The 27,788-nt window shown below is 40.9% G+C and overlaps 4 protein-coding genes and 1 long non-coding RNA gene across 7 annotated transcripts in view; 3 read left to right on the forward strand and 2 right to left on the reverse strand.

Moving 5' to 3' along the window:
• Positions 1–940, reverse strand: part of LOC136425308 (multiple epidermal growth factor-like domains protein 11) — a 36,259-nt gene extending 35,319 nt beyond the window's left edge. The window contains exon 1 of the mRNA XM_066414152.1: positions 756–940. Coding sequence (XP_066270249.1) covers positions 756–925 — 170 coding nt within the window. The 5' untranslated portion in view covers positions 926–940. The remainder of the gene's footprint in view (positions 1–755) is intronic.
• A 2,138-nt stretch (positions 941–3,078) lies between these two features.
• LOC136425346 (alpha-2,8-sialyltransferase 8B-like) lies at positions 3,079–5,731 on the forward strand. Of its 2 annotated transcripts, XM_066414193.1 has the most exons (5): positions 3,080–3,208; positions 3,527–3,657; positions 3,970–4,146; positions 4,517–5,059; positions 5,197–5,731. In XM_066414193.1, the coding sequence occupies exons 2-5, from the start codon at positions 3,545–3,547 to the stop codon at positions 5,477–5,479; spliced, it is 1,116 nt and encodes a 371-aa protein (XP_066270290.1). In that variant the 5' UTR covers positions 3,080–3,208; positions 3,527–3,544; the 3' UTR covers positions 5,480–5,731. The 2 variants fall into 2 exon arrangements, with proteins under 2 accessions (XP_066270291.1, XP_066270290.1); XM_066414194.1 differs by lacking the exon at positions 3,970–4,146 and having other exon boundaries at positions 3,079–3,208.
• A 56-nt stretch (positions 5,732–5,787) lies between these two features.
• On the forward strand, positions 5,788–8,758 carry LOC136425348 (uncharacterized). Its single transcript, XR_010754004.1, has 4 exons — positions 5,788–6,119; positions 6,404–6,554; positions 7,029–7,598; positions 7,946–8,758. It is a non-coding gene; the product is annotated as an uncharacterized lncRNA (long non-coding RNA).
• LOC136425347 (glutathione S-transferase Mu 6-like) lies at positions 7,897–13,529 on the reverse strand. Of its 2 annotated transcripts, none has more exons than XM_066414195.1 (10): positions 13,400–13,529; positions 12,905–12,997; positions 12,583–12,658; positions 11,972–12,036; positions 11,306–11,387; positions 10,728–10,831; positions 10,049–10,144; positions 9,284–9,373; positions 8,815–8,835; positions 7,897–8,491 (listed from the first exon to the last, which is right to left on the reverse strand). In XM_066414195.1, the coding sequence occupies exons 2-10, from the start codon at positions 12,938–12,940 to the stop codon at positions 8,369–8,371; spliced, it is 693 nt and encodes a 230-aa protein (XP_066270292.1). In that variant the 5' UTR covers positions 12,941–12,997; positions 13,400–13,529; the 3' UTR covers positions 7,897–8,368. The 2 variants fall into 2 exon arrangements, with proteins under 2 accessions (XP_066270292.1, XP_066270293.1); XM_066414196.1 differs by having other exon boundaries at positions 12,905–13,030; positions 13,400–13,499.
• Positions 13,530–17,358: 3,829 nt separating this feature from the next.
• Positions 17,359–27,035, forward strand: LOC136425730 (RNA polymerase-associated protein LEO1-like). The gene is made up of 12 exons (XM_066414666.1): positions 17,359–17,483; positions 18,467–19,177; positions 19,497–19,625; positions 20,355–20,479; positions 21,209–21,354; positions 21,882–21,966; positions 22,421–22,515; positions 22,792–22,926; positions 23,911–24,046; positions 25,056–25,248; positions 25,643–25,758; positions 26,620–27,035. The coding sequence occupies exons 1-12, from the start codon at positions 17,426–17,428 to the stop codon at positions 26,719–26,721; spliced, it is 2,031 nt and encodes a 676-aa protein (XP_066270763.1). The 5' UTR covers positions 17,359–17,425; the 3' UTR covers positions 26,722–27,035.
• The last annotated feature ends 753 nt before the right edge of the window (positions 27,036–27,788 follow it).

The raw sequence follows: 27,788 nt of genomic DNA on the forward strand, positions 1-27,788 counted from the left end.
AAATGCTCTTTCGGGAATTGGAAAGATTATTTACTTAGATTCGTAGCAAATGGTTAGATTTTGTTGACAATAGTAATATAATACTAGAAATATGAAAGCTATATTCTTCAAGGTAAACAGTTTGCTAATATTTCGAACTTTAGGACTACTTGTTTAACCAACTGGAACAGTAAGTATAGGTATGTTAAGGTCGGTATGTTAAGGTAGGTCTTTGGATTTATCTTAACATTAGGTAGAAGGTGAGGTCAGTCTTTGTCTTAAATGTTCAGGTGAGAAGACCTGGAAACAATTTGGCCTTTTTCAACCTATATTTTGGACAGCAGAATTTTAGCTCGTATTCTATATTTTGGACCCACCTCAAAATTATAACAACTTCATGTAACTATCTTCGTTGTTTGTTATTTTTGTTTGCTTTGGGGGTGTTTTTTTAGAAGGTTCAATGCGTACGCACACGTTGTGTAACTTGATTTACTTCAGAGTTACATAACTTTATATAATGCATATGCAAGAAAAGAGAAGTTGCCCTCTAAACAAACTTATTTAGTTACGTAAAACATAATGTTTGGGAGCAGTACAGACAACATCGGAGTCATTCTCCATTTCGTACATAAAGTCTTAGAACATGTCAAGTTTCAGAAAACGAGAAACTGATCTGACAACTGTCAAGATCTTACATGACCCCCCACCCCCCTTCATTCCAAAACAGGACCATAAGTTTGTTTTATACCCCCCTCAAACTCTTAAAAAAGTCTTACCTGAATGTCTTGGTTCTTCCTTGTCTAGTAGAACATGGAAAATGTCTAGAATTTTTACAGACAACTAGAAAGCGGACGGTGTTTGTGTCTGCTGCCCGTTTCCTGGTGCAGACTGGTACTGCGTGAGAAAGATGATCGCCCAGGGTAGGGTTTCCATTCAGTGACGTCATGCTTCGGTATCTTCCCCCGGGGTTTAACGGGGACCGTCCATTATACACATTTTTGGGGTGCAATCGGTATAGAGTAATTTTCCAAAGCAGTCTTTTAATTCTAATTTTTCAATAAGATATATTTCAGATTGATACAGAAAATTGAGGTTTTGAATTTGTTGTGGTTAGATTTAGTGAAGCGAACCACCCCCAGTATACATTGTACCGTCCCCCAGGTGTTGTCCTGACAAAGATGGTCACGTGATTATGACAAAAGACGTGTTTATATTGTACTATGTAGGGTGGAACAGCACTCAACTCAGGCGGGAAAAATGTGGAAGAAAAATACTTTCGGTTGACCGAACAATTTTTGACAAATAAATATTTCGTTTAAGATATCTTAGAAAAACAACAGAAATGTCAACCGGGCTGTTATTCACTGCATTTTTTACCGGGAAGATGTAGAAAGAACGTATACTCGAACCAAGGAGTTTGTATTTCAATTTCCCCCATAAATTCCATGATCAAACTTGTGTGAGGCATGTAGTCGTCCTAAAAATGTAAGGAATTTTATTAATAGTTAGCTATGAAGCTCACTGTTTGTGCAAGACCCAAGTTTGAAAGAAGCGGACATTGTTGTCCCGTTACGTTTATAGATTTATAAGACTTCTTTGCAGCTTGCACTCAATGACTGGCGCCCATCCAATTCCCCCACCCAGTATTCATGCATATCCCTTCAACCGTAAAATAAGTCACGAATTGTTACGTTCGTGTTTAGTACTGATAACAAGATTTGAATTAGCAGCCAAAAATAGTAACATCTACGAACATAATTCCACCAGCGTACATAATTCCGCCACCGGACCCAGAAAAGATACGTCCAAACAGATCTCCAACCCAACCAACATGCCACAGTATGATGCACTCCTGTACTAGTTAACTGTGCATACCTGGGGGTGCTGCACTAGAGATCTCTCAAACCCACTGTTTTTCAAATTAAGAGGCGGATTTATGTAACCCGACGGATTACTATTAATGGGGTTACGTGAAAGGAAGACCGCGTTTTCTATCATGCATATCAATTGGCAAATGGCCAGAAAAGAAGGAGGAAATAACCGAAAGGGATATGGTGGCGGAAGTGAAACAAGGAAAAATTAGCAGGATTAATTTGACAGAAAAAAGGCAGAATGACAAATACACAAGTAGAAAATAAAAATAAGATCAGGTACCAGTTGTTTTTTTTTAAATGTTACTTCCCCCCCTCCCACCCAAGACCAAAAAGCACACTTTCAAATAATCCCTCTCCCAGGGTGATTTCTTGTCAGTCCCTAAAAAGTTCCCTCTGATTCTTACAATTGTTGAGCAATAAAGTTATATATGACGTCACTGCAATGCACACATACGTATGTCAAAGTCAAGAGTTGAATGCCCGACTGGATCAATGATACATTTTTTTCCTGGAAGAAAAACAAAAGGACTATTGATAGGCACAGTTTCCTGTTAGCACAGGTGGGTACGTAAGGGTCCTACTGTACGTGAATTTATGACATAGAACTGTGCGATAAAGTCTCGACTAGCCACGTACTGTAATTCTTGTTTCTTTCACTGTAACTTTATGCTCACTGTTTTCACGGTCACCTCTGTACCGTGAACTTAGCATCACCGTGAAAAACACATCCGTTCTGTAAATCACTTGCTGCCAGCGTGAAGTTAAAGTTCAGTGAAAATGACAATTTTCCTTACGCCGTGAAATTTTGCTACCGTGAAGATAAAGTGAATTACAAAGTATGTATAGTGTTATAAACTATTACATTTTAGAGTGAACGGTGGAAAGTCGTGAAACGTTTTGATATTTGATCAGAACTTTTAGATATTTCACACAAAAAGCAACGCTAAATCTTTGAAATAAAAAAAAACGATACTCCTTTATATACGACTAAACCAAATTCTATGTCTAGCTATTTGCATAATCTTCAAGCAGATGTAGGGTACAGCTCAGCATCGATTTACGCGTGTGTTTTTTTTTTTTGGGGGGGGGGGTCAATCTTTCCATGGTTCGTGTTTTCTGCGTCTAGCCCATAGACCACTAGCTTTCAGGGGTATAAAGAAAAAAAAATAAACGTGCAAAACACTTGGCTGGAGATTATATAATATCTTTGCGTACATATACACGTCACACATAAAAGATGCCCATGCGTAAAGACCCGGTCCAACAGGTTGATGACGCCACGAGGGTCAGAGAAAAACTGTCAAATTACTTGGCGCCTGCGATTCGTGGCAAGTGGTAGACAAATTGGATGACTGGTATGTTGTTATTTCTTTGAGGAAACATTTGGATTGATTGCAAGGTAAATAGCTTTGTTAGTATTGGAGACGTCTTATTAATCAAGCAGAGAATACGTTTTATGATCATTTCACGATTATGCTGTTCCCAGGTTTACCATTTGATAATCAACTTATAACTAATTCCACGAACTAAATACATAGAAACTTTAGAGGCAACTGTTTCAAAACCAGACGTACGTAGGGAAGTTGTTTATACCCATGATCTTCATCGTATGATCTTGCACTACGTACATGTTGATAACTCTATTATGCAATGTTCTCGTGTGTTTCATGAAGTTGTATGCTGCAGTGGCAATGCAGGCCGTTATGTGGCGCTGCCGACTATGCACCGTGAGACGCCTTCTTGGCATACTGGTACTTTTCTGTGCCGCCAACATGGCTTGGATGTTCTTCTATTTAAAAGACATGTAAGGTCTAGCTTTCACATTATCTTGTGCTGTATATTCAAAATACAGCTAAAATTAATATAATCATTCTCCAAAGCCAAGTGAATTAAAGAAATGTTAGAATGGCGCTTTTATGATATTTCAATACTCTCTGAGCAGAAGTTACACTCCAACTGTGTTTTTTTTTCATTTTTTCATGCGTTTTTGTCGGGATTTCTATTTTGTCAGGTTTTCTTTTTATCCGCCTATTACAAGATGCCAAAAATCAGCCGGAGCCTAACATCTGCTTGGAGAGTAGTATTTTATAGCGACACAACTTGTTTCTTTTTGAAGGGCTCCAATCAACCGAGATGAAGTGAATATTTCAGGCCGTCTGCTGAGCAATGTCACCGTAGCCGCCCACCTCCCCACTCCAGATATTCAGTATCTCAACATCTTGAACAGACTGCCTATTGAACCACGGAGCCTCAAAATAACACAAGGAAAGAAGTCTGTTGCAAAAATGATAAGGTGACAACAATTTTTAATGTTTTTGATATTCATATGCAGTGGGTAAATATATGTGTTGGTAGTGACTATCGTCATATTATGATGATAGATGAAATTTAGAATCATTATTTGAAACAAGTAACAGTAGATTTATAGAAAAGAGACAATTTTGTCAATGTTCTAAAACGTGTAATGATTTTGATCCTAATTTTATGTTTATTGATTACCAAGATTTTTTCTTCTTTTGGAGTTTGATGTTTCTACATCCTCTATTCTTTCCTCTTAAGTTGGAATATTAGCAAGAGAGAACAGTGACCGTTTGGGTATAAGTTAGAAAAAATGTTTTGAAGCAGAGGTAAAAATTGACAAGATTTTTGTCATCTTTACACAGAGATAAGATACAACATCTGCTAAGTCCACGTCAGAACATGGTGCTTTTCTCCGAATTCGATGCTAATTTCGAACGCTGCAACCTATCACGAGTACCCGATAGAAACTGCTTCGGCACAACACCCATGAAGCACCACAACACATGCGCAGTTGTCGGCAGCAGCGGCATCCTTCTCAACAGCTCCTGCGGGAACGAGATCGACTCCCACGACTACGTCATACGCTTCAATCTTGTTCCCTTGATAAAGCACGCAAGGGATGCCGGGATGAAGTCGAACTTGACCGTCATGAACGTGTACCGGATGAGGGTCATGGTCAAGAGAATGGAAAGTGGAAGCAGAAGAGCATGGGAAAGATTCGAGAGGATAAACAACTCTATGATCATATATCCCAAAAGGTTGAGTCGAACGGCGTACCAATACAGGAGGTATTCGGAACTACTGGAACTTTTTAGGAACAGATCTAGAACTGCTGCGAAGAAGAAAAGAAAGGTCTACCTACCTCTACTGTACTCCATAACAGACGTTAGGAACATAACTACAGAGTAAGTATTCTGTTTTTGAATCCAACAGAAAATATGGTTTAAGGAAAATTTTAGATAGAATTGAAACAAGAATTGAAAATAAGAAATTGAGGCTGGAAAACAAATTTAAAAAAAAAAAAAATTCTTCTATATTTCAGCTTCATCAACGAGATATACGATTACCCAGGATTCCATTCACCGACCATCGGCCTGTTGACGTCATTCCTCGCATTGTCGTTCTGTGATCACGTGTCACTCTACGGCTTCTATCCCCTAGCAACGGACGCCAACAACAGAACTGTAAAATTTCATTACCATGACGACCCGTTACCAGGGGAGGGCAAAATTCTTAAGCCGCACATCTTTAATGTAGAATATGACTTCATGAGGAATTTACATAGAGTAGGCGTATGGGACCATAAAATTACAAACTGTGCTTAACATTTTAGACCAAAAACGTTTGAGCAAAAATGTTTCTTTAGACTTTCTTTCAGAATCTATTTCGAAAACTTCTAGATTGTTATGTTATCTAAAAAGGTATTTATTAGGAGGTTATTTCGGTGTGCGTAGTTTGGGGACTTTGGCCTACTATGCAGTACGAAAGAAACGGTAACATTCAATGGCAGACACTTTCTTTCTCTTCTTATGATCACAATTAAATACGCATTCATGCTTTATATTGAAAACTTAGAATACGCCTGTCATGGTTAATTTGTGTGTATGCGTGTGTGCAAGGAGGTTTGGTGTGTGTGAGCGTGTGCAAGCAGTAACAGGTGGTTATACAGCGACCCCTAGTGTCTATATTAAGAATAGCACCCTGATGGACAACATGCGCTCTTTGCTCAATTACACACACACAGGCCAATTCTTCATGCCTGACAGAAACGATGGGCATTGCTTTGTTAATGAGAAGAAAAACCAGTTACGAAGGTGTTGTCGTGGTGCACTTTAACCTTTGACATGTGACATAACAATCATGGCGGACAGTTGATGACGAAAACAACAACAACATCTACATAGTAACATATAGTTTCCCAATGAATTGCACTACAACTACTATTCTTCGACCATCAAAAACAAGGTTAGCCTATGTTTATTTCAACAATTCTAAATTTTATTTGGACTTTGACAATCGTTTGTCATGTGTTTGTTGTTTAAAAACGTTCATACAACGGAAAGAAAGGAGTAAAATGACATCAAATGAAAGTTTACCAGAAGTCATACACTAGAGAACTTGATAGCTAGATATATTTTAATCATACAATACCATCGTGACTATATAGACTCCTGCCTAGCATTTTGATACACATGAGTCATTTACACATTAAAAACAGATATGACATAATTTGATTCGTCTTGCTACAGGTGAAAAGATGGGCTTGGATCGACAGACGACATTGTTTGTTTTACTGGGCGGGGTTGTTGGTATGGTCGTCATGACAACGTGGTGCTTATGCAATAGGATGAATAGACCAATGCGAATGTTGAATACAGTCGTCCCATTTTCTGACTTCAGGTAAAATATGTAACAATTGTATTAGCGATATGAATGTTAATATTCAGTCGTGCGAAGCGTACAAAGGTAGTGTGTTGGTCTACAATGTGAAAATATAGTTTTATTATCATGTTGCGCATTATAATCTAAAAATTGGTATTGTATGGATATTATGAGGAAAAAAGAAATGACAAGACAGCTCCTTGGGTAAATCTGCAAGATACTAACGTTATAGTTCGTTTTAAGACAATTCAAACTCTACAACTGGATTTAAAAAACGGACGTTTGGAGTGACATCCATCACTCTTCTTCAGCGTCATAAGAGTCTCGAAACGTCCGGAAGTAAATTTTCGAATTCCATCCAGTTGTAGAGGTTAAATTGTCTTTATACATTGTTTACCTGGATGTCTAAACGTCATAAACGTAACGATATATCAATCATTAAAGACGCAAGTCGTGATTTATGATATATGAGCCATGCTTTTTCCTTTTCAGGTCCGTTGTTTCAAAACACCTTAGTCCTTCTCGCAACTTCGTCGACTTCTCGTACTATGACGATACTCTCGCGAGATGTGAGGAGGAATCGACGCTGCTCTCCCGGTGCGAAGGACCGACTCCCATTGGTCGATACCGCTCATGCGCAGTAGTTGGCCATGGCGCATCACTTTCGGAAAGCAGTTGTGAAAAGGCCATTCGTAAACACGACTTCGTCATCAGATGTAACATTCCTCCAGGTGACGATCATAGCACCAATGTTGGACAGACAACAAATCTTACTATTGTTGACTTTGAAACATTGAGAAAATTTGACGAAAATATCTTACTAAGGAATAAACTAACAGAGGGGAACCCGCATTCAAATTTGAATTTCCACTCCCTTTTGAACAAGCTACGACAGTTACAGACGCTTGTGATTGGTTACATTGGCGATTTTGAACCATATGCATACGGCGCTGGAAGGGCGAAACATGACATGTGCTCAAGTATCAATGACGTCATGAAAGCAGTGAACATCCAAGCTACGCTGACATTTTCTATGGAACCATTAAGAGACATTAGCAGAAGGTGAGACTACCTTTGTATTTCGCATTTTCTGGCAGAAATTTTGGATTAAGTTTTAAGTTGTCAATCTGCATGCAAAAGACTTGGTCTCGCGTTGATGTTTACTCTCTCCGGCCTGTTATGTGTAGTGACAAAGGTTTACTGGGCAGTATGTATGGATACGTAGTCACCGTTAGGTGTAGATCCAATAGCTAAGAAAGTGGTGGTAAGCAAAAATGCAAACGACGGTGATAAATACCAACATAATAATTGTGAAATATATGGACTAAAAGACCACACGTCTTATTACCGTGTCCGCTGCTTATCATGCTAATTGTTTGTAATGCGAGATCATTGTTTTTCCTTCTTAGAATATTGCGAGAGTTCAACATCAGACTACAAGATCCACCGTCCTCCACCCTAGTGTCAGTTCTACTAGCTCTTTCGTTCTGTGATTCCGTCTCTTTTTACGGTAACACAACGTCTGGCAACGACCATTTCAACAAACAACTCTTCAATTACAACGAAGTCAAGCTCTTACATTTCCTGAAAACACAGAATATTCTGCTAGACCAATATCACTTGCTGCAAAAGCTACATGATCAAGGAGACATTCAATTAGTTGGTAGTTGCAAAGATTTTGGAGAAGTATAGAGCAATGAAAGACATTCAAATATAGTATGTCAAACTAAAAAGTGACTTAGTCTACAGTACAGTTGGTTTTGCTTCAACAAACTTTTGCTTTTAATATTGCATGACTGTGAAGTCATTGTCATTAGCATTCTAAAGAGGAACTATTTTTTGTTGTGATCGGATGCGTTGTAGTTCGGCTCGTTGCTGAACTTTGCACGGCGGTTACAGATGGGATGTACAAAGAAGCGGTCAGACTTCAGGTAAGCTGCAATCGTCGGCAGAGCCTGCATATATTAAGTAAAAGTAGGGAAAGACGCAATTTCAAAGAAGGTTTTTTGTATAAACGGGCCATAGTTTTTAATTAAATATGACATAAGTAAGGACAAATTGGCACTGCATATAAGTCATAATAGGCATAGTTATACGTACCTAGGAAAGGGAACACATCGGATTCACTACTAGCAAAGTTGTTCTGTTTGTATGGACTTGTTGTTGTATTGGACCAACAAATTTACAAATAAAACACCTTACACAGCAATGAAAAGGCCAGGCTTCACAACCAAATGTATGTGCTTTATATGTTTTAGGCATTAGTTACAAATCTCACCTCAAAGCGATCCATGAAGTCCTGAAACATATAAAAGGTGTAACAGAAATTCAAGGATGTTTTATTTGAAAACATATTAACAAATGTGGCATCAAACTATACAAAGTAAAGGTAAAAAAGCAAAAAAGACTATGCACATGTACAGTAAAATGCCTAAAACTGTTGTCCGCAACGCGTACGGTTGTGTTTCATACACATATGTCACAATTTGAGGTACGCGTTTTAGGAATATTGGCAACGTCTCAGGCGGAATCCCTTCTAGTATTTACGCCAGTAGTAGTAATAGTAGTATCCATTATTTGATTACACTGCTGTGGGTGCGCAGTACTCGGCTAGTGTTTACACCGCGCTTCCGAGCGGCTCTATGCAGTGGGTCCACGCTGGTTAGACCGCAAACCTTCCTGACACACTCCAACCAGGATTTCCTCGGCCTACCACGACCTCTGTTGCCTGGCCAGCTAAATCTTACCTCTAGGTTCTTGAACCCGTTGAGACACGTGGGTTCCAGTACGCGATGCTGGTCCAGGTGTTCGTACATCAGGAAATCACAGTACGTCATCTGTGGGACGGTATCAAGAAAAAACGTGACGGTAAATAAGCCTGCTCATAATTCTAACTGCGCATGCGCATCGAGATGGCATTGTGTGTAACATGTCAAAGGCGAAGCCCCTGACTTGTTAACCGTTCGTGTCTAGACCATGCTTGATACATTTCCAGACGTGTTTTTTGTTTATGTCTTAGGGGCCTTCAACCTTGACTTATTACCTACATAGCCTTCATAGCAGGCTTTGAACCGGCTTTTTGGGGGGCTAAATAATACACTTTTTGTAGCCAGCCGGTTACGGGGTGGCTGATAGTTACGGGCTGGCTGCAAAAAGTGTATTATTTAGCCCCCCAAAAAGCCGGTTCAAAGCCTGCTATGGAGGCTATACCTACAACGCATCTCGCTGGTTGGAAGAATGAACAGGATTACTGTATCGAGTCGACGTCGTCAATAATGCATATGTTATTAGCTTCCACATCATCAAAAATTTTGTGTAATATACGTGTAATTTTTTTTGGCGATAGATTTATGTCAAGTTACCTTTTATCAAAGCTTAACTCAAACAATACTATGTTCATGGGTTCTGACGACATATCAAAGACCTGAAAGTTTTGTTTCTAGTTAAAGGAACACTTAGACGAGATATCCAAACTATATTTACGGCATTAGATAGTAGTTTGACTTCCCTACCTTCTCGCTGACAAACCAAGACTTTTCACCCAGGAAAGAAGAAAACCGACGCAGTTCTTTGGGCAGTTCCTTAAGGTAGTCCACCTTTTCTTTCTCCTGTTGAGGTTTAAAACAAGAAAATTATCCAGAAACCGTATGTCCTAAATCATGACTAAATCAAGTCACCATTTATATTGACGTCTATAAACACGGCATGTTCTCAAACAGGCTCGTTAACTATATACTTAAGTAGCAGAAAAGTCAGTGAGTTTTACGTTTGTGAAGGTTAGACATCCAGGTAAACAATATATAAGGAGAAATTCAAACTCTACAACTGGATAAAAATTCGGAGATTTATTTCCGGAAATAAATCTCCGAATTTTTATCCAGTTGTAGAGTTTGAATTTCTCCTTATATATCAGTGAGTTTTAATTTGCCGTTTCAGGTCATTCTACTGCCAAGTGTGCCACTTGCGTCACACAATACCTAACAGCAAGCAGTTGTCCTGGCCTATCGACATCAGCCTACTATCCGTCCTTTTGGTAGCGCGTTTGAGCTGACCGCGGCCATAAGCCAATCAGATACTACCCCATCTGTTGTTGGACAGGAGGGAAAGTTACCATCAAATCACGTCATTGCTTACGGTCTAGAGCCAACGTGATTGACTGATAGCTTTCCCTCCTGGCTAAATGATGCTTACAAGGTCCTTTGCGTTGTAGGTCAGGCCGTAGTAGGCATTGCGAAAATCGCAGACTTGCTGTTCCAGCATGTCCTGGCGGATCTGTTCCTCTTCACTCACCCCATCTGACGTCAGAAAAATAACGGTAATCGTTAATTTGCATATTTGCATACATAAATGCATGCCCGAAGGCAACTAATAAACAATGTACCACTGTGATATTAAAAGGTCATGCCCATACTACGATACTAATAACAGTGCAAAACAGGGTACCCAAAATATTTCTTAAATTCTGTTCATCCCTTCTAGAGTTATAATGTTTCAAAGTTTCTGACAAAAACACCATTCTCTAGACGAACATGCAGCGCTTAGACAAGTCGCTAGGGGGCCCCTAAACCAACACTTACTGCCTGTCAAAATTTCTTGTCCCCTATGCTGAAACAGAGTAATTATTGAAATCGAAGTTCATCTTTTCAAAAGGCATTGTGGATTTTTATTAGATCTATACAACACAAAAATATATGCAGACCGGTTTCTTTATTTTCCGTGACGTTTTTAGCATGTGTATTTGACAGTGCTCTGGAGCAAATCAAACTTACACAGGTTGTTTTTCCGTCCCAGATGTCGCATAATCGCCATACTGTGGGTCAGTTTAAGGTCTCCATCGATGTAGTATGGAAGCTGTGAGAGAGAACAGAAAAAAATTATTTCTAGTCTGAAATATATAAGTTTAATTTACGGTGAAACTACATGGCTTTGGTCTTCTGTCGTTGCGTTTGTGTAGATAGTTTTAAATACGCCATAACACCACACTGTAATATTCCGATGAAAAAGTGCAATCTTGACCACATGTACTTGGACATGGACATGTACAGAAACCAGATTCAGCCCCTGGGACAACGTAGAAACGTAGGGGCCCTGACTCTCCTGCATCGCATGTATAACCACAACGCTCCTTCACCACTTATCTGCCTACTCCCGGGACCGCACGTACATCGACGTGAAACCCGCTTGTCAAGATCACAACACTGCAACGCTCTGGAACCCGTCAAGTCGGCCACAACGTCCCACAGAAGAACCTTCCTCCCAGCCACCGTTAATCTCTGGAACTCTCTGCCACAGGACATTGTGACTCTTAAGGACAAATGCAAGTTTAAGTACAGTATAAATCGCCACCTTAGTGTCCCTCGGCAGCGCCCTAATATATAGATATGGGTCAGCTGCTAAGCTAAGGCATGGTGCTAAGCATAGAAAAAAAAACTTACATTTGGGAAGGCTAGACCGAAGTTGTCCTTAATGTTCCTCCAGCAATCTTTGCTAAAATCCGGTGCTGTGATGTTTTGCAAAAGGACTGAAGTTAATGATTATGACTAAATTGTATGAAACATAACCGTAATATCAAAATTAACACATTATTTCCGTACACAAAGTAGAGCACTTACCAACAACCTTTCGACTAGGCCTCTGGTCCTTTTCAAGTTGATTTGACCCAAAGCCTACGTCACTTAATTGACCTTGCCTTACATTGTGTACGGAGATAGCATGCAAATGTATTGCTATGCAAATTACCTTATTTGTGCTTCATGCAATCAAGAATGTAGCTTCTGTAGTGGCTATCATAGTCTAAATATCTAGTGTTTTCTATACATTTTTCTTGGCATCAATAACCTAAAAGTTAGAATTAAAAGTATTTTCTAGTCCTTGCTGTCATTCCATACTGTACATCTCAGTCGCTATGTTAAACATACATCGAAGGAGAAACGCCAGCATTGGTTTAGAGGACTTTGCTGTAATTTTTCGATCTTTTGACGATCCCCCTACGACACTATTACGATCCTGAATACCGTCACTATAAAAAACATATGAGTTCTCTTACGTCCAGCGCAAACATACACTTCCTCCTTGTAGTCTGTTTCCGTGTACTCTAGCATCAGTCTGATCGACTGGCCATACTGTAACAGATAAAAATTACGTAATGATTTTTTCTAACCAATCACCGGTAATGCCAAAAAGGTAAATTATCAATTAACTGCCAATGGGTTATTGGGTGATCGATATACTAATTGTTGATTGACCAGCTCCGCAAAAATGAGGCAGTAGATTATAAAGAAGGCGGGACTAAAACTACAAGGGTAGGGTAGGCGGGGCTACGACGTGTTGTTTCAAAAATAAGAATGACGTATTAAAGGCAAACTCACCGCTCGTTGCCTCCAGTAGCCAAGTACAGCAGGCATGGTTGGACGTGCCACGTTTGAGCTCGCTATAGTCTCTCCAATACTTCGCGGGGCAGGCTAAATATGCGTACGCAGCGAATATGTCACGTTCTGTCAAGGGCAACTGTACAACGTCAAATTTCAAACTCTTTGCCTAATTCAGCATACAAAATGGCTACCGGGCACTTATTAACGTTACTCAATACCGTTGAACGTACCAAGGTTCAAATAATTATAGGCACACATGTTGAATGGCTGAAGCTAATATAAACACCTTAGCCAAAGTCCAACCCTATAACACGATATGAGTGCTGGAAGCACATCTGAAGTGAGTAACGGTTCCTTCTTCCGGCTCATACTAGTATAATCACACTGCCAAATAACGGCTGTCATTGTCTTTTGTAATCTCTGCCTACTTAACTATTCATTTTCCTAGAGAAACATCAATGCAATTACAATCTTACAGTGAGGAAAGCTCACCAGAACTTAAGGTATCACAGTTCTCACACTGTGAAGTTGTCTGCCTCTGTTGGAGTCTGCAGCGGCAGAGGGTGAAAGTATCAGGTGGAGGTCAAAGTTCAACCTCCTCCCTGTAGGTCAACATTTGCCTGATGACCCACTTCTGATCACGATGTAAGCACCACCGGTTATATGTTAACCCACAGTGTGGTGTTAACCTGTTATCAGGAAAGGTACGAACTGCCGAACAACAAGAGGCCCGATGTGCTCTGCGCAGGATACAATAGAAACAACAAAAATTAAAGACACTTCAATCAAAGAATAAAAGAATATATGAATAAAGAAATGGTCTTGTCTGTTTATGAATAAAAATCTTACGGTTACTAATTCTCACTTGCGAACACAGGCATTACCTACAATGAACGCATCCCCATTGCTAATTTTAAATAATTTGGAGTTAAAAATGCGATGAAAGTTTCAGCATTTCCACAATACGTCCACCCCTATACTACACCATTGTGTTGCCGTGACGTCATCTCGACCGCTCATATATTAGTTCAATGACAATCGCAGAAGGTCATCTAAGGCCACAGGTCATTTAAGGACAGCGATTTCCATTAGTGATGTTTCACAGACTTCAAAATAGCCATTATTATGCCTTTGACGTCATAAAGGAAAAACGCCCCGAAAGTGTGTTTCGTGAAAGTAACGGTTGGAAAAGTGCGCCGAAATGTCCTCTTACCATTGGGAAGCCCAGAGAAAACAGAAGATGTTGGACAAGAGGTGTGTCCCGGGCAAGAGCAGGGGCGCCTCGGAGGTGTCATCAGCCAGGGAGGGAAGCTCCGCTCAGTCCAGCCAGGCGTCATCAGCATGTAGTAGGTAGGGACGGTGATCAAGGTTAATGCTAGGGTCACATTTCCTAACCGGGGCCCGGCCGGGCTGTTTGCGGAAACGAAAAATCAAAGTGTATGTCAATAGATTTGCACAAGCTATGCTCTTGAATAATTTTGGGTACGTTTTGTGTTTTTGTTGTCTTTTATATCATACTTTTCGTTCCCCGAAAGACTGCCCGGCCGGGCCCCGGATTGGAAATGTGACCCTAGCATAACGTTGGTGTGGGGGATCTGTGGCGCAGTCTGTTAACCTGTGTATAGCTCTGGCTTTCTACCTGGCTAATCCTTTATGGGATCCGGGACTGCACGTGTGACAGCTAGCTATATACATTTAAACATCGAAACTGTCAATGGCTGTAGTTCATGTTGTTACACTGATGATAGTCCATACAAATAATCTCCTCAAACCGACACCATTGCCGTCATTGGCAAGGCATTGTGTGATTTTCTCTGGGTGATTAACCAAGGTGTTGTTGAAAGGATCTCTCCTTGGTTTTGAATTGGCGTTCCCTTTGATGGTTGTTGTTGTTGTGGTGGTGGTATAGGTCTGGCGGACACTTGATTGTTCTAGAACGTAGTAGAACATTCGGAGAAGTCCATCATATCAACTGGCTGGGGACTAGCTAGCTAGTTCATGGATGCAATTTTGCTTTTTTATTTCTTTCAAGTTGTTTGTCATACAGGTCGGAGACAAACATATTACTTCAATCATCAATAGGAAATGTTGCGTTGACTCATAATTATAAGTTCATCTGTTATGCTGTTATTTACTTGATCAACCCATGTAGATTAACGGCCTTCTTTGAACCTCTTTTTTTGGGCGTTACCTCCAGTGGTGGATCCTCTGTCATGACCCGCAGCGCAATGTCGACCCCACCTCCCTCTCCCACACCACCGGAAACCAAGAAAGACGCACTTCCGCTCGACGAGGAGCTGCAAAGGAGGCTGGGAATGTTGATGAAGAGAGAAGCTCAGCAGCCGATGAGCATGATGGCGAGGAGCAACCTGTTGAAAGAAGTCGACGGCTTCCATCGCGCGATGTCCCGAAGATCGGCCAAGCTACCAGGCCGGTATACTTCGTTGGACTACGCCCAACAGTGGTGATCGGAGAGATGTTGTCGCCGTTCTTTCGCTGGAGGAATATCTTTGTTAATTGTCACGTCACGGTGTACGCTGCCTCTAATCTTTGTAATATGCTGTTCTAACGCAGCACTTGGAAGGCTCCATGATATATTAGATATTCACCGGGAAAAAAACTACATGTGCAAAGATGGATATAGGTCGCCAAATGGTTCAATGATTCAAATGTATATTCAACGAATAAAGAAATTGAAAGAGGTATCTTTTGTATTTCAAATGCATCTCTCAACTCTACCAATTCCAAACCGTCATTTTTTCCCCGGATGTTGCACTCTGACCTCTGGTAGACCTAGTGCATAGCTCATGAATGTTTATCATTTCTCAAATTCTTCAAGTTCACAGAAAAGAGGTAAAGGAGTCGGTCCACACATTTCAGAACTAGCTGTCATCCTGACAAAGGGGGTCATCTTAACTAAAGACTCTACATGTATCTTTTCAAATAAGTAGTGACGTTATCAATCTATGACACCGAAGACCATGAATAATAAAGACCCGACACAGCATGTTTAAGAGGAAGGTTTTATTCTAAAGTCGTTCTCTAATCTACATAGAAAGCGCTGCTGCAAAGTTACAAGGAACGTCTCACGTTTAAATGGAAGAATTACTACAGAACATTAGATACTAAAGGTCTAGCTTACATTCTTATCAAATACAACATGCCGATTCTTAAACGATTCTGTTTCCATCGTTACAATCAGAGAGATCAAACCTACGTTATACAGTGGATGTGATGTATATTCTGACTGGTAAAACTCCTAGTCAACGTTAACGGCCGCGGCCTTCTATGGTCTCAGAGAAATCAAATCTACGTTCTACAATGGTTGTGTTACATATTCCCTAACTGGTAAACTCCTTCTACAGTCAACAGCTTCTGATACAACCAGATTTCTAAGGTCAATTCACATAGTAATAGGTTACATATAAATGAAACTGTAAGACACACTGTGGCATACTTGACAAAAATGCTACAAATTACTAGGGCAAACATCACAGTTGCGCTGGACAGTGGAAGGCTCAATAGATGAAAAAAAATCGCTGGTTATTTCTGTTTAGAATCTCATTTTCCGGATAAGAATTTGGCAGGACTAAATAATAGGGATAAATGATCAAGTCTCCCCTAAGCCGACCCCTAGAGACTAGGACCAGGCTAATGTCTTTACGGCTTGTACGTCCAACTTTAATTTTTGCCAATCTATCAAAGCGTCAGTGTCATCATACCAACGACACTACTAGTGAGTGTGTGAGCGCTTAGTAGTAGTAACGAATGTCGCTGGTCAATGTGTATGTTGATTGCGTGTGTGCGTCGGTGTGTGTGTGTGTGTGTGTGTGTGTGTGTGTGTGTGTGTGTGTCACTCAGGTGGTGGTAGTGGTGGTGGTGTGTGTGTATGTGTGCCTCGTGTGTGTTCATTTGTGTATTTGGCTGCATGTCAGTTTCTGGTGGCATATCAGTTCTGTTACCCTCATGCCCCTTTCCTCGAAGACTGAGTGAGCTATTATCCGCCGTTATTATTAAAGCGTTGCCAGGATTCCGCCATGTAGACCAACCTCGGTAGTTGATTTTCACTCTTACTAAAAGGCGAAGAGTTAAGAAGAGGCCTAAATCCTGCGCAAAAACTCGTGTTGTTATCATTATAAAAAACTGAAACTAGCTAGAGTTAACTATTTGTGCTACATATACTTCAGGTTCGCTATGTTAGTTTAGCGATTACGGGGTCTTTCTAGGAATATGGGTTGGTATTGAATTTTTCTTTCTATTAGAGTTGAATGTGTGATAACATTTAGTTGTGTGCCGAAATAGAGAGAACGCTAGCGACCACAAAAAACACCCATCCCAATAAAATGATATGGCGACCCTCTGACGTCACAATTCAAGATGGCGACCACCACACATTGAACACATGCCAACGGATCCAACATAGGTTTTTGCTACGCAAACCTGCAACGACCTGGGTACTTACATCTGCTTGGAGACTATTGTTTGCTCCGCACGGAAACGAGGCTATGAAAAACCAAGATGGCGGAAATGGACGCTTTGTTTGGCAGCGATGTCGACAGCGAAAACGAGCAAGCAGGTACTTTTGTGTGATTTTAGGGACTAGGAGATGCCGTTGGAAGTGAGAACGTACAGTTGAGAATTGTTTTCGTTGAGTGGATTATTTATTTGCTGTCTGGAAATGGAGAAAATGGTGTCGGACGTGGTTGGTTGGGGAGGGGGGCGAAATTGCGGCATGGTTCCTTGCGGTTTACCTAAGGCTTGTTTCTTTTATATAAACCAAGCTTGATAACTGTCTACAGGTAAGATTGTAGCCGGGAATAAGTAATTGTACACCGAACATAAGTTTCAGAGCATGCTGCTTGCTCTTTACAACAAATTATGGGCCGTTAAAAAAAAAGAAAAATACAGGGGGGTTGACGACACCCCCAAATATCTGCATACCCACTAAGTCCTAGCCTGGATGCCAGACCCCCAAACTCTAACATATCTATCGTTTGGGATATAGATCTTTCATTGTTTGGGGGTCTGGCATCCAGGCTACCTAAGTCCTGAATCCTAATGCTTCAACCACTGTCCTGAAATCCTGACTACTTCAACCCCCTAAGTCCTGAATCCTAACGCTTCAACCCCCTATTAAACAGTCCTGGAATCCTGACCACTTCAACCCCCCAAGTCCTGAATCCTAACGCTTCAACCCCCTAACAGTCCTGGAATCCTGACTACTTCATCTCCCTTAGTCCTAGAGTCCTGTTAATAAGTGTTATCAACCCCCCTGTATTTTTTAACAGCATTTTTTTGAATGCAGGCAAACAGGCCACATAAAGGAAATGGGACAAAATAAAACAAAAACGCCTAAAACCATGTCAAAACAAGCTGGAGCCAAATCTGTTTGGAGAGTAGAAAGTTGGTACATTTGTATATTGGTATTTCCCAGACAGATATCCATGCATCAATGGACAACAAACAATTATCAGTTTTTGATTTGGAGACTTCAAAAGTGTAGCCTGTATTACTAGCAAACGTTCCTTTGAGTTTGATCATCTTTTTGTCATCCTGTAGATGGAAAGGCTTCAAGGTCAGCCAGTGACAACGAAGAGTCACAAGAAAACGGCAACATGAACGAGCTGTTCGGTACACAGCTGCCCAGCGACAGCGAGAACGAAGACAGCAGAAGTCATCAGTCAGGAAGCGGCCAATCAGAGAGAAGTCGATCCAGATCGCCATCTAGATCCAGATCTGCGAGCCCACAATCGAGATCCGGCAGCGAAGACAACCAGTCGGACAGAGAAAGTCAGTCTGGGAGGGAGTATCAGAGTGGATCTGAGGCCAACCAATCAGGAGACGAGAAAAGCGACCAATCAGAGAACGAGGCTGGTGGTGACTCAGAAGATGAAAGAGTTCAAGGGTCAGATGATGATGAAAAATCCAGAGGCAGCCAATCGGGAGATGAAGTTCAGAGAGGTGACCAATCAGGAGATGAAGATCCAAGAGGTGACCAATCGGGAGATGAAGTTCAGAGAGGTGACCAATCAGGAGATGAAGATCCAACAGGTGACCAATCAGGAGATGAAGTTCAGAGAGGTGATCAATCAGGAGATGAAGAACCAAGAGGTGACCAATCAGGAGAAGAAGCAGGTGGTGTCAGGTCAGGTGATGAGGCTGGCAGCCAATCAGAGAAGGAGGGAAGGGACCAATCAGATGACGAGAGAAGCCAGTCTGGAAATGAAGTGGAGAAAGCTGGGAGTGGGTCAGATGCAGAAAAGAAATCTGGTAAAGTTAACCTCCAGTATTCACTCATTGTTTTATAATCATACATTGTTTCAAAAAGTAAATTGAACTGGTAATAATACATGAGCCATGAATGCATGATATAGATTATTATTTTCAATATGTTCTGAAAGTCTGAAATAAAGAAGTTCAGTATGCTATAATTTATGAAGGTCTATAATTTTTCAAGATTGAAGTTGATGTGTTGATGGATATCCTGAACCAAAATGAATTTCGAGCCCTGTCATCAAACTAGTTTAACCGGCTCGACTCCTCCATGTTTCAAGTCATATTGATATTCCTGTGCTTTACCCATCTGTAGGGAAGGGTTCAGACAGCGACAGTGATGACAGTGTGATTGGCAGAAGGCCAAAGAAAGCGGCAGTCTCCAGTGATGAGGGAGGTCCGGCTGGACTTGGACTTGGCTCTGACAGCGAAGGCGAGGGTGGAGGTATGGAATGTTTTCTGTCATTGACAGTGATGTGAAGTTTTGAGCTTTGATCCAACACAAAGAAAGGAACTCACCATAAATTTTTGGTCGGAACTCCAAACCTTCCTCAGATAGCTGATTCACTGGAAGCCGGAAACGTGATGACGTCAGGAGCGAATCAAAACCGTGACGGTGGAAGATTCCGTCTTCCCGCCCTTTTGATTCACTCCTGACGCCATCACGCTTCCGGCTTCCCGGTGTTCAGCGCAGTGAATCAGCTATCTGAGGAAGGAGTTCCGACCAAAAATTCATGATGAGTTCCTTTCTTTGTGTTGGATCAAAGCTCAAAACTTCACAATATGTACTCTACCAACACAGATTAGCTTTCGCTTGAATGGACAGTGCTGTTTGTTTGTTTAACCTTTGTTTATTCATGAGAAGCTCAAATCAGCCTGCAGGCTGCTTTCTATTAAAGTCTTAATTGAGGAGGTAAGGGTCAGATAAAATATCTGTAACAACAATACAGATTTAAAAGCCTAATGAATATTGAAACATCAATTGTATTATAATCCTTACACACTATCACAAAATACAAAGTTGGTATATTGTCTGTCATGCACTATAACACTATGAACCTTCAGAATGACAAACATAGATACTTATGATTTATAAGCAAAAAAGGTATGTTAGTATGAACAGGTGCTCATGCGATAAGAATATGAACATTTTTTGTTTGCTTTGCCTGTGCAGGTGCGACACCTGTTGCAGCTGCAGCTGATGACTTGTTCGGAGACGCAGACGACATCTCGGAGGAAAGCGGTGATGAGGGGGAGGCTAAGATAGGGGAGGAGATCAAGAAGGCTTTAGGAGAGGAGGTAAGAAGTCAAAGGAAAATTTAGAATCCTCCCAACACCTTTTGTTATATAGGGGCAGCGCCCATCCCTGTTTCTATAGTTCTTGGGCCTTACTACTACAGCTGTAGCTGTACCTGTATTATTGATAAGGTACTGGTCCAAAATACCAAAACACTGCCAGACTACCATTAATTTTGTGATAATCTTATCTGATTAAGTTGCCATTGCCTGCCCTGCCATCCCAGCCAGGCTTGAACTAATTAGGTACAGATTCTCTCTTTCAATGATATCCAACATAACTGGCAAAAAATCAAAATGACGGAACTTCAAATCTCTATTTTGAAAGATATATGTTTTTGCCAACATTATCAAAGTCAACACTAGAGTTAAGTATTTGTGCTACATGTACTTCAGGTTTGCTATGTTAGTTTAGTGATTACAGGGTCTTTTGATAGATATGAATTGGTATTGATTTTTTCTTTTTATTTGAGTTGAATGTGTGATAGTTGTGTGCCGATTTGTTAGATATAGAGAGAACGCTAGCGACCCCAAAATACACCCCGCCCAATAAAATGGTTTGGCGACCCTGTGACATCACAAATTAAGATGGCGGCCACCGGACATGCTAACGGATCCAGCAAAGGTTTTGCTACACAAACCTGTAATTTCCTGATTGCAGTGTTTCTACTGCAGTGCCTATGGTTTTTCAGGGCCATTCTGAATGTGTGCAATTCTTCCCTGTTCTGCTAGGGGGAGCCGATGGAAGAAGGTGGTGAGGGAGAGGAGGAGCCTGCACCAGAGACCAGGATTGATGTGGAGATGCCTCGGATCAAACTCAACCTGGGCAACTCTCAACACTTCGTCAAGCTGCCAAACTTCCTCAGCGTGGAGACAAGGTATGGAAAGTCTTAGAAATCATCCTAACTGAAATTTTAGTTATTGGTAAAGGTAGGGGACGTTCCCGTCGGTCGTGGATCACAGACCTAAAGGAGTGGAGCGGTCATTCAGCCAACCAGATGACCAGACTGGCGGAAGACCGCCAGCAGTGGAGAGATTTCACTGAGAGCCATGCTGCCCCGACGGCGGACTAAGCTATGGGATAGAGTGAGTGAGTGAAAGGTAGTCCCATAGCCTTTTTGAGGCCGTATGGGCAGTGGGTTGTTATCCACTGTATCTAGGGCATGGTATTGAGCCCATCCCTCTCCTTCAACTGCCTTAAGCTTTTACCTCCCCTATTGAAGACAGGTACCCATTTTTACACCTGGCTGGAGTGAGGACAGTCGTGTTAAGTGCTTTTCCCAAGGACACGACGTCTAGCCAAGAACGCCAGGATTCGAACCCTTGACCTTTCCAACTCATGTCGGATAGCCTAACCACTTGGCCGTTTGATACCACTTAGATAATGATCTCCTTGTGATTTCAGGCCCTTCGACCCTGTGCTTTATGAGGATGAGATTGAAGAAGACGAAATGATGGACGAAGAGGGGAGAACAAGGTTAAAACTCAAGGTCAGGTTCACAGTCCAGCCACTCTGCAACACCACCAAAGATGAACTTGACGCATGTCAAAAATCTGTAGTCTTTGTATCTTTTCTTAGTCTATAACATGGTTTGTGATCATTATACATCACTGGTTTTGAACTCCTAAGAATTTGTAGTTTTTCTTACACTGTCATTGTTTGTAGGTGTTCTTGAGTTTCATTGACAAACATGATTCACCCTCAGAAATGTGCACCCCCCCTCCCTCAAATTATGATAATCATTTTGAAGACAGGACAAGCTGTATTTTACAGACTAATTAAGAATAAAGATAAAGGTCCCATAGCATTCTTTGAGGCCGTAGGGACAATGGGTTATCAACCTCTGTGTCTAGGGCATTTTATTGGAAGATGGAACCCATCCCTCTTCTTCTATTGCCTTTTACCTCCCCAACTGAAATTAGATACCCTTTTTACCCCCACAGGTAGAGAACACCATCCGCTGGCGCAAGACTGTGGACGAGAACGGTTTAGAAACGAGGGAAAGCAACGCCAGGGTCGTCAAGTGGTCCGACGGAAGGCAAGTCTGAAATTCCCCCTCTCAATATAATTTCTACCATACTTGGTAGAAAATATTCAAAAGTATTTAAAGCACTGTATTTCAAGCAATGAGATATAAACAGTCCTTTTTATTTGTCTTTGTTTTGAGAAGATATAAAAGGATTTGCCAATGTGAGGTCCACATGTACTCATTTTGTAAATAGATTGAAACAGCTTGTGATGGAAGAATTTTGTTACTATTAGTATATTGCTTAGAGAATAGAATGCCCTTGAAAATGTGTTGTCTGTGTTGCAGCATGTCACTCCATCTGGGTACTGAGATCTTTGATGTACACAAGACATCTCTCCAGGGAGATCACAACCATCTCTTCATCAGACAGGGCACGGGATTGGTGGGGCAGGCTGTTTTCAAAACCAAACTGTCATTCAGGTAGTGTACAATCATTCATTACATTCACATTCACATATGTGATTTAGTTTGTGGTTTAACAGCACAGCTCCAAACTATTGATGGACTGTTATGATACTGTAATTCACTTTATCTTCCCGATAGCAAAATTTCACGATGTAAGGAAAATTGACTTTTCTCTGAACTGTAATTTCGCAGTGGCGGCAAGTGATTTACAGAACGGATGTGTGAAGGAATCATGAATAATAACAACGGTTTTTTTCACGGTGATGATAAGTTCATGGTACAGAGGTGACTGTAAAAACTGAACATAGAGTTACAGTGAAAGAAACAAGAATTACAGTATTTGTATACTGTATATCTGGCATAACTGGCGGTGGTTACCGCACTTTGTTGTAACGTACCAGCTCTGCAGGCATGCAGCACGACAGCAGCTGGTTATATTACCTACACTGAATGCCCTGCTGCACCTAACCTTTGAACATCTTGCTAAAGTGGTTACAGATCACTTTTACCAAATAATGTCCAGCAGAGTGCAATGGTCGGACTTAGTGCTGTGTACCTGTACTGTACAGTAAAAATTGATTAGGTACAGATCCAAAATACCGGATCATGAAGTACCGGTACTGTACCGATATAAATTTACACCAAGTATGTGCTTATTTTGTGACTGATCTCCTAACCTCATGGCCTCAAGCAACACCAAACGTGACCAAAGTGACACCTTGGAACAGCATAACTAATATGTAACAGATCATTCAGGCAGGCAGGGAGTTTTGATAGCAAGGCAAAGGGAGTTTTGCGGTAGGAAACCTAGTTCTTTGAATAAAAGTTGAGAACATTTTATTTATGTTTCTGTTTAGAAAAACACATGTATTGATCAGGTACAGGTGCAGGTCCGGACCTGTACATGTACCTAGACCTCTATACCGGTACATGTAACTGTACCTGATGTTATGTTTAGGTACGCAGCACTAGTCTGACAGTATTTTTCTCTGTTTTCAGACCACACTCGACCAACAGTGCGACCCACAGGAAGATGACCCTGTCCTTGGCTGACCGCTTCTCCAAGACACAGAAGATCCGAGTCATCCCTCTTGTTGGGACAGACCCAGAGTCACAGAGAACTGAGATGATCAAGGTTTGTCAGTGTTTTAAAAGCCAGAAATAACGGATTGAACTTTCTCAGTTTAGTACATGTATGTACAGTTTGTTTGTTCTCCATTTAGCAGGAATGTGGTCCAATCTGGTTTAAGTTAATTTATATCATACCTGGGCCGAATGGACCGATCCAGTCGAACACCATATCGAACATATAGAACCCCCTATTCTATTTGGAATAACTCCGTCAAGAACAGCGCTAGTTGGACAGGAATGGCACGCGTTAAGCAGGGTATGTACATCTGTCACAGGTTTTTCACTGTATTGGCTGCATGTAAACTCAGGAAAAAAAAACGAAATGAAAAAGAAAATATCTTGGGCACTCATGAGGAGAGAGCTGGAAACACATTGCCAACTACTACAAAGTCCGCTAGAACAGAGTTCCGCCTCTTCTGTACTTGTGTATGAAACTGATTAATATGAATGCGACACGGTAAGTGTAAGAATTGCATTTTGATAGTTAATTGCTAAAGGACATGCAGCTGCAATTCATGCAGTCAACACGGTGGGAACCCTGTCACAGATATACGTACCCTGTTTTACACGTGCATCGGCTGCTTGTCAAAAATCTGGCACTGATGGTCACCAACAAGGTAATGCTATGCGACGCAGCCTGCTTCCGCATTGACCGAAAACATAACGCCCTCACCGTAACTACATTTACCCCCTCCTCAAACAACCCTACTCGGTGGATACATCCGTCCACAAAGAAGGCATACCATTTTTATTTGGTCCACTCTGAAAGGGTTTCAGAGCAAAAAAAGCTCAAGAGAAGATAGTCTGCATATTCGACAGCCAAGCGCGCGTGACCTTTTTGTCCGTCAAGGGCTGTTTTTGACGGACTATTCGAAATCGAACAGGGCGGGGCTTATGGTATTCAAACTGGATCGGTCCATTACCTTCAGAGATTAGCTTTTTATTTCAGTCCCATATACTGGATCCAGATCCATTTATGCCACTGATCATACAGTATTTCCCACTACTGTTAGAAAGAGGAGGAGAAACTACGTGCCACGATGAGACGAGAGGCGCAGCAGCGTAGGATGCGGGAGAAGGCGCACGCCCGCGGAATGAGCGCATCGTACCTCGAACCGGACCGCTTCGACGAGATTATGGATGACGACGAAGAGGCCATCAGCCTGGCTGCTATCAAGGGCAACTACAAGAAACCTGGCAAAAAAGGTTGGGACATTAATTTGTGTAGAAAATGGCTGGTTGCACTGTACATTTACAACCTATTGAATATTCTGTGCAACCAAATTGAACATAGAACATAGATTTAAAATCAACATACTAACTTTTTTCAAAGATAGAGGTAGTGTTTGCATATACATGTGTAGTTTTAATGGAGATTATAAGTTTTTGTAATCCTTGTGTTATGCAGGACCAATAAAAAGCATTATTTTTGCTTTTCCTGAACTTATTTTTGTATATGCTATGGTAATTTACCAACTCTGTATAGAGAATTTGCGTTTTCTGATTAAGTATAGATTGCTACCTCATTAACTCATTCATTCTTCCATTCCTTATTCTGTCATCTAATATTCTTTCATTCATGCGATCGTTCATTTTCCAGACTTCCGCCCGCCCATCTACTCCTCAGACAGCGAAGAAGAGGAAGAAGAGGAGAAGAAGGAAGAACGACTGAACAAGGCTAAGGCCATCACCACCTTGGACAGTGATGAGGATGAGGTAAGACAATTACTACTCAACTTTCTACTTTTCAAATATCTATCTTTAATGTTAGGCCATGTTGATTTGATTATATGGATGACAATTCCGCTCGCATCAATTTTCGTCCGTTTCGAAAAACAAAAATTTGGCCATACTGTAAATCGTACAAAGCAGCTACAAAGTGAGAAAATATATGCTGTAAATTACAAAAAAAATATTTTGGAAAACTGATACTAATGAGTGATGTTGTAGAATGCCAAAGTCACAAAGAAGAAAATGTGAGAGAACAAAAATAAAGATCTGTTATTCGGTATACCATATCATGTGTTTTGTTAATCTTCCTGACCACATAGGTTTCATAATGAGGGCAACTTTTTTTGTCAAACTTTTTTTTCATTCACACGCTCTCATCAGTTTTAGGATTCCCAGATGATGTCATCCATATAATCAAATCAACATAGCCTTATCAATAGTAATGTCCACTTTCCTAATTCTACCCGGTACCCAAAGACCACTAGCACTGCACACGCAAAAAAACAGTGTTGTCGAGGCATTCTCAAGAATGTCTTGAACACCTTGATTTTTTAAGTGTGCATACCTCGGGGATTACTGATGCTGCATTAAGTAGATGTCTTAAGATTCACAGTTTTCTTTAAACTTGGTTGTCTTAAGCTACCCGGAGGAATTATGAGACATGATGCTTTCATCACTATGTATTTTCCTGATAATCTTCTTCTTGACTACACATTCTAGTGACATCATCATATTGTGTGCACATATGTTGCTGACAAAAGTTTCTCATCCAAGGTATCAACATTAACTAAGCAAATAGTTCTTTGTAAGTAACACAATAAACTCAAGAATTGCTTTACTTCTCAGGAGGGTTCGGAGGGTGGGAAAAGAAAGGCAGAAGAAGATGACGGCAACAAGAAAAAGAAAGCCCGCAAGATTATTGAGAGTGATGAAGAGGAAAGCGACTAGTTTTCAAAGCCTTTCACTTCTACTGTATATATACTGGCATCTACTAGAGAGGCAGAAAGAATAAGTTCAACAAGCCTCAATGGAATAGTGACTTTTGAAACATGTAAAAAAGATGTTTAGTAAGAAAAGTAGTAAAAAGAAACTTTGCGTTTTTGCTAGTTTGTACCATTATGAATCGTGCAAAACAGAAAAAATTTTGAAAATTGATCCACTCTATAAGCATGGATACTGATCGTTAAAAGTTTTTTCTTCTTTCTCTGAATAGAGAGAAATGTAAATAAAGAACCTTGCATTTTGACATTATTAAACATTTTTTTCTGTCAATTACACAATTATTGCCTTGTTATCATTCCTGTGCCAATTTCTCTCAATTGTTACAGTTTATACATGTATCTTCCGTTCCTAGCAATTCTTCTGGCCCATCCCTTAAACAAAGTCTATGTTATGATAATGTATACATTTGTATATTCATAAACTAGGTGATAATTTTTCTTGGGGTGCAAAGACCTATATTACTTACATAAGAAATAGCGTTCAACCATACAGTATCACTAACAAAGCATTGGGCAATATGTCCACCATTAGATGGTGTAGCATGCAAAGTCCAGTGGTTACCAACCCTGCCTCTGGACTATGAGGTTGGGAGTTCGATTCCCGGCTGTTGGCACCAGACATGCACGCTACTCAAAAGGGTTGCAGTCCGTAGGACAGGACAGCAAGCCGTGGTCTACTCTTTATTGTACATGTCAAAAAGATCTAGGAGAGTTTTCCCGGTACAATGAACCTGTAAATACTGTAGATAGCATCTGTCTTCTTAGTCACGACCTGTGGAAGATGTGTATAGAGGAGCTTCAGGTGTAAGCCCTCAGGCGTCAGACCCCTTCACATAAAAGAACCCAACACACTTATCAAGAAGAGTGGGGTGATCCTGTGTGCTTGGCTGAAAACAGAAGACTTGGCGAAGTCGTAATGCACTACTAGCTACTTGAAAAAGCATCCTGCTTCACATCTAGTGCTGCATACCTAAACTCCGGACGTAAACTGGACTTGTAAAAATGTTTAAGTTC

This window comes from Branchiostoma lanceolatum, chromosome 19 (genome assembly GCF_035083965.1).
Source record: "Branchiostoma lanceolatum isolate klBraLanc5 chromosome 19, klBraLanc5.hap2, whole genome shotgun sequence".
In the NCBI taxonomy this organism is placed as follows: domain Eukaryota; kingdom Metazoa; phylum Chordata; class Leptocardii; order Amphioxiformes; family Branchiostomatidae; genus Branchiostoma; species Branchiostoma lanceolatum.

What these genes read in the sequence shown, in the direction of transcription:
- LOC136425346 (XM_066414193.1), top strand. Translation starts at nt 3,545, where the DNA reads ATGCAGGCCGTTATGTGGCGCTGCCGACTATGCACCGTGAGACGCCTT. An exon ending in TTCTTCTATTTAAAAGACAT is followed by an intron (nt 3,658 to 3,969) that starts GTAAGGTCTAGC and finishes TTCTTTTTGAAG; the next exon opens with GGCTCCAATCAACCGAGATG. An exon ending in TCTGTTGCAAAAATGATAAG is followed by an intron (nt 4,147 to 4,516) that starts GTGACAACAATT and finishes ATCTTTACACAG; the next exon opens with AGATAAGATACAACATCTGC.
- LOC136425730 (XM_066414666.1), top strand. Translation starts at nt 17,426, where the DNA reads ATGGCGGAAATGGACGCTTTGTTTGGCAGCGATGTCGACAGCGAAAAC. An exon ending in GAACAAGGTTAAAACTCAAG is followed by an intron (nt 21,967 to 22,420) that starts GTCAGGTTCACA and finishes TTACCCCCACAG; the next exon opens with GTAGAGAACACCATCCGCTG. An exon ending in GTCAAGTGGTCCGACGGAAG is followed by an intron (nt 22,516 to 22,791) that starts GCAAGTCTGAAA and finishes TCTGTGTTGCAG; the next exon opens with CATGTCACTCCATCTGGGTA.
- LOC136425347 (XM_066414195.1), bottom strand. Translation starts at nt 12,940, where the DNA reads ATGCCTGCTGTACTTGGCTACTGGAGGCAACGAGCG. An exon ending in AGTGTATGTTTGCGCTGGAC is followed by an intron (nt 12,037 to 12,582) that starts GTAAGAGAACTC and finishes AAAACATCACAG; the next exon opens with CACCGGATTTTAGCAAAGAT. An exon ending in ACTTCATGGATCGCTTTGAG is followed by an intron (nt 8,492 to 8,814) that starts GTGAGATTTGTA and finishes TAATATATGCAG; the next exon opens with GCTCTGCCGACGATTGCAGC.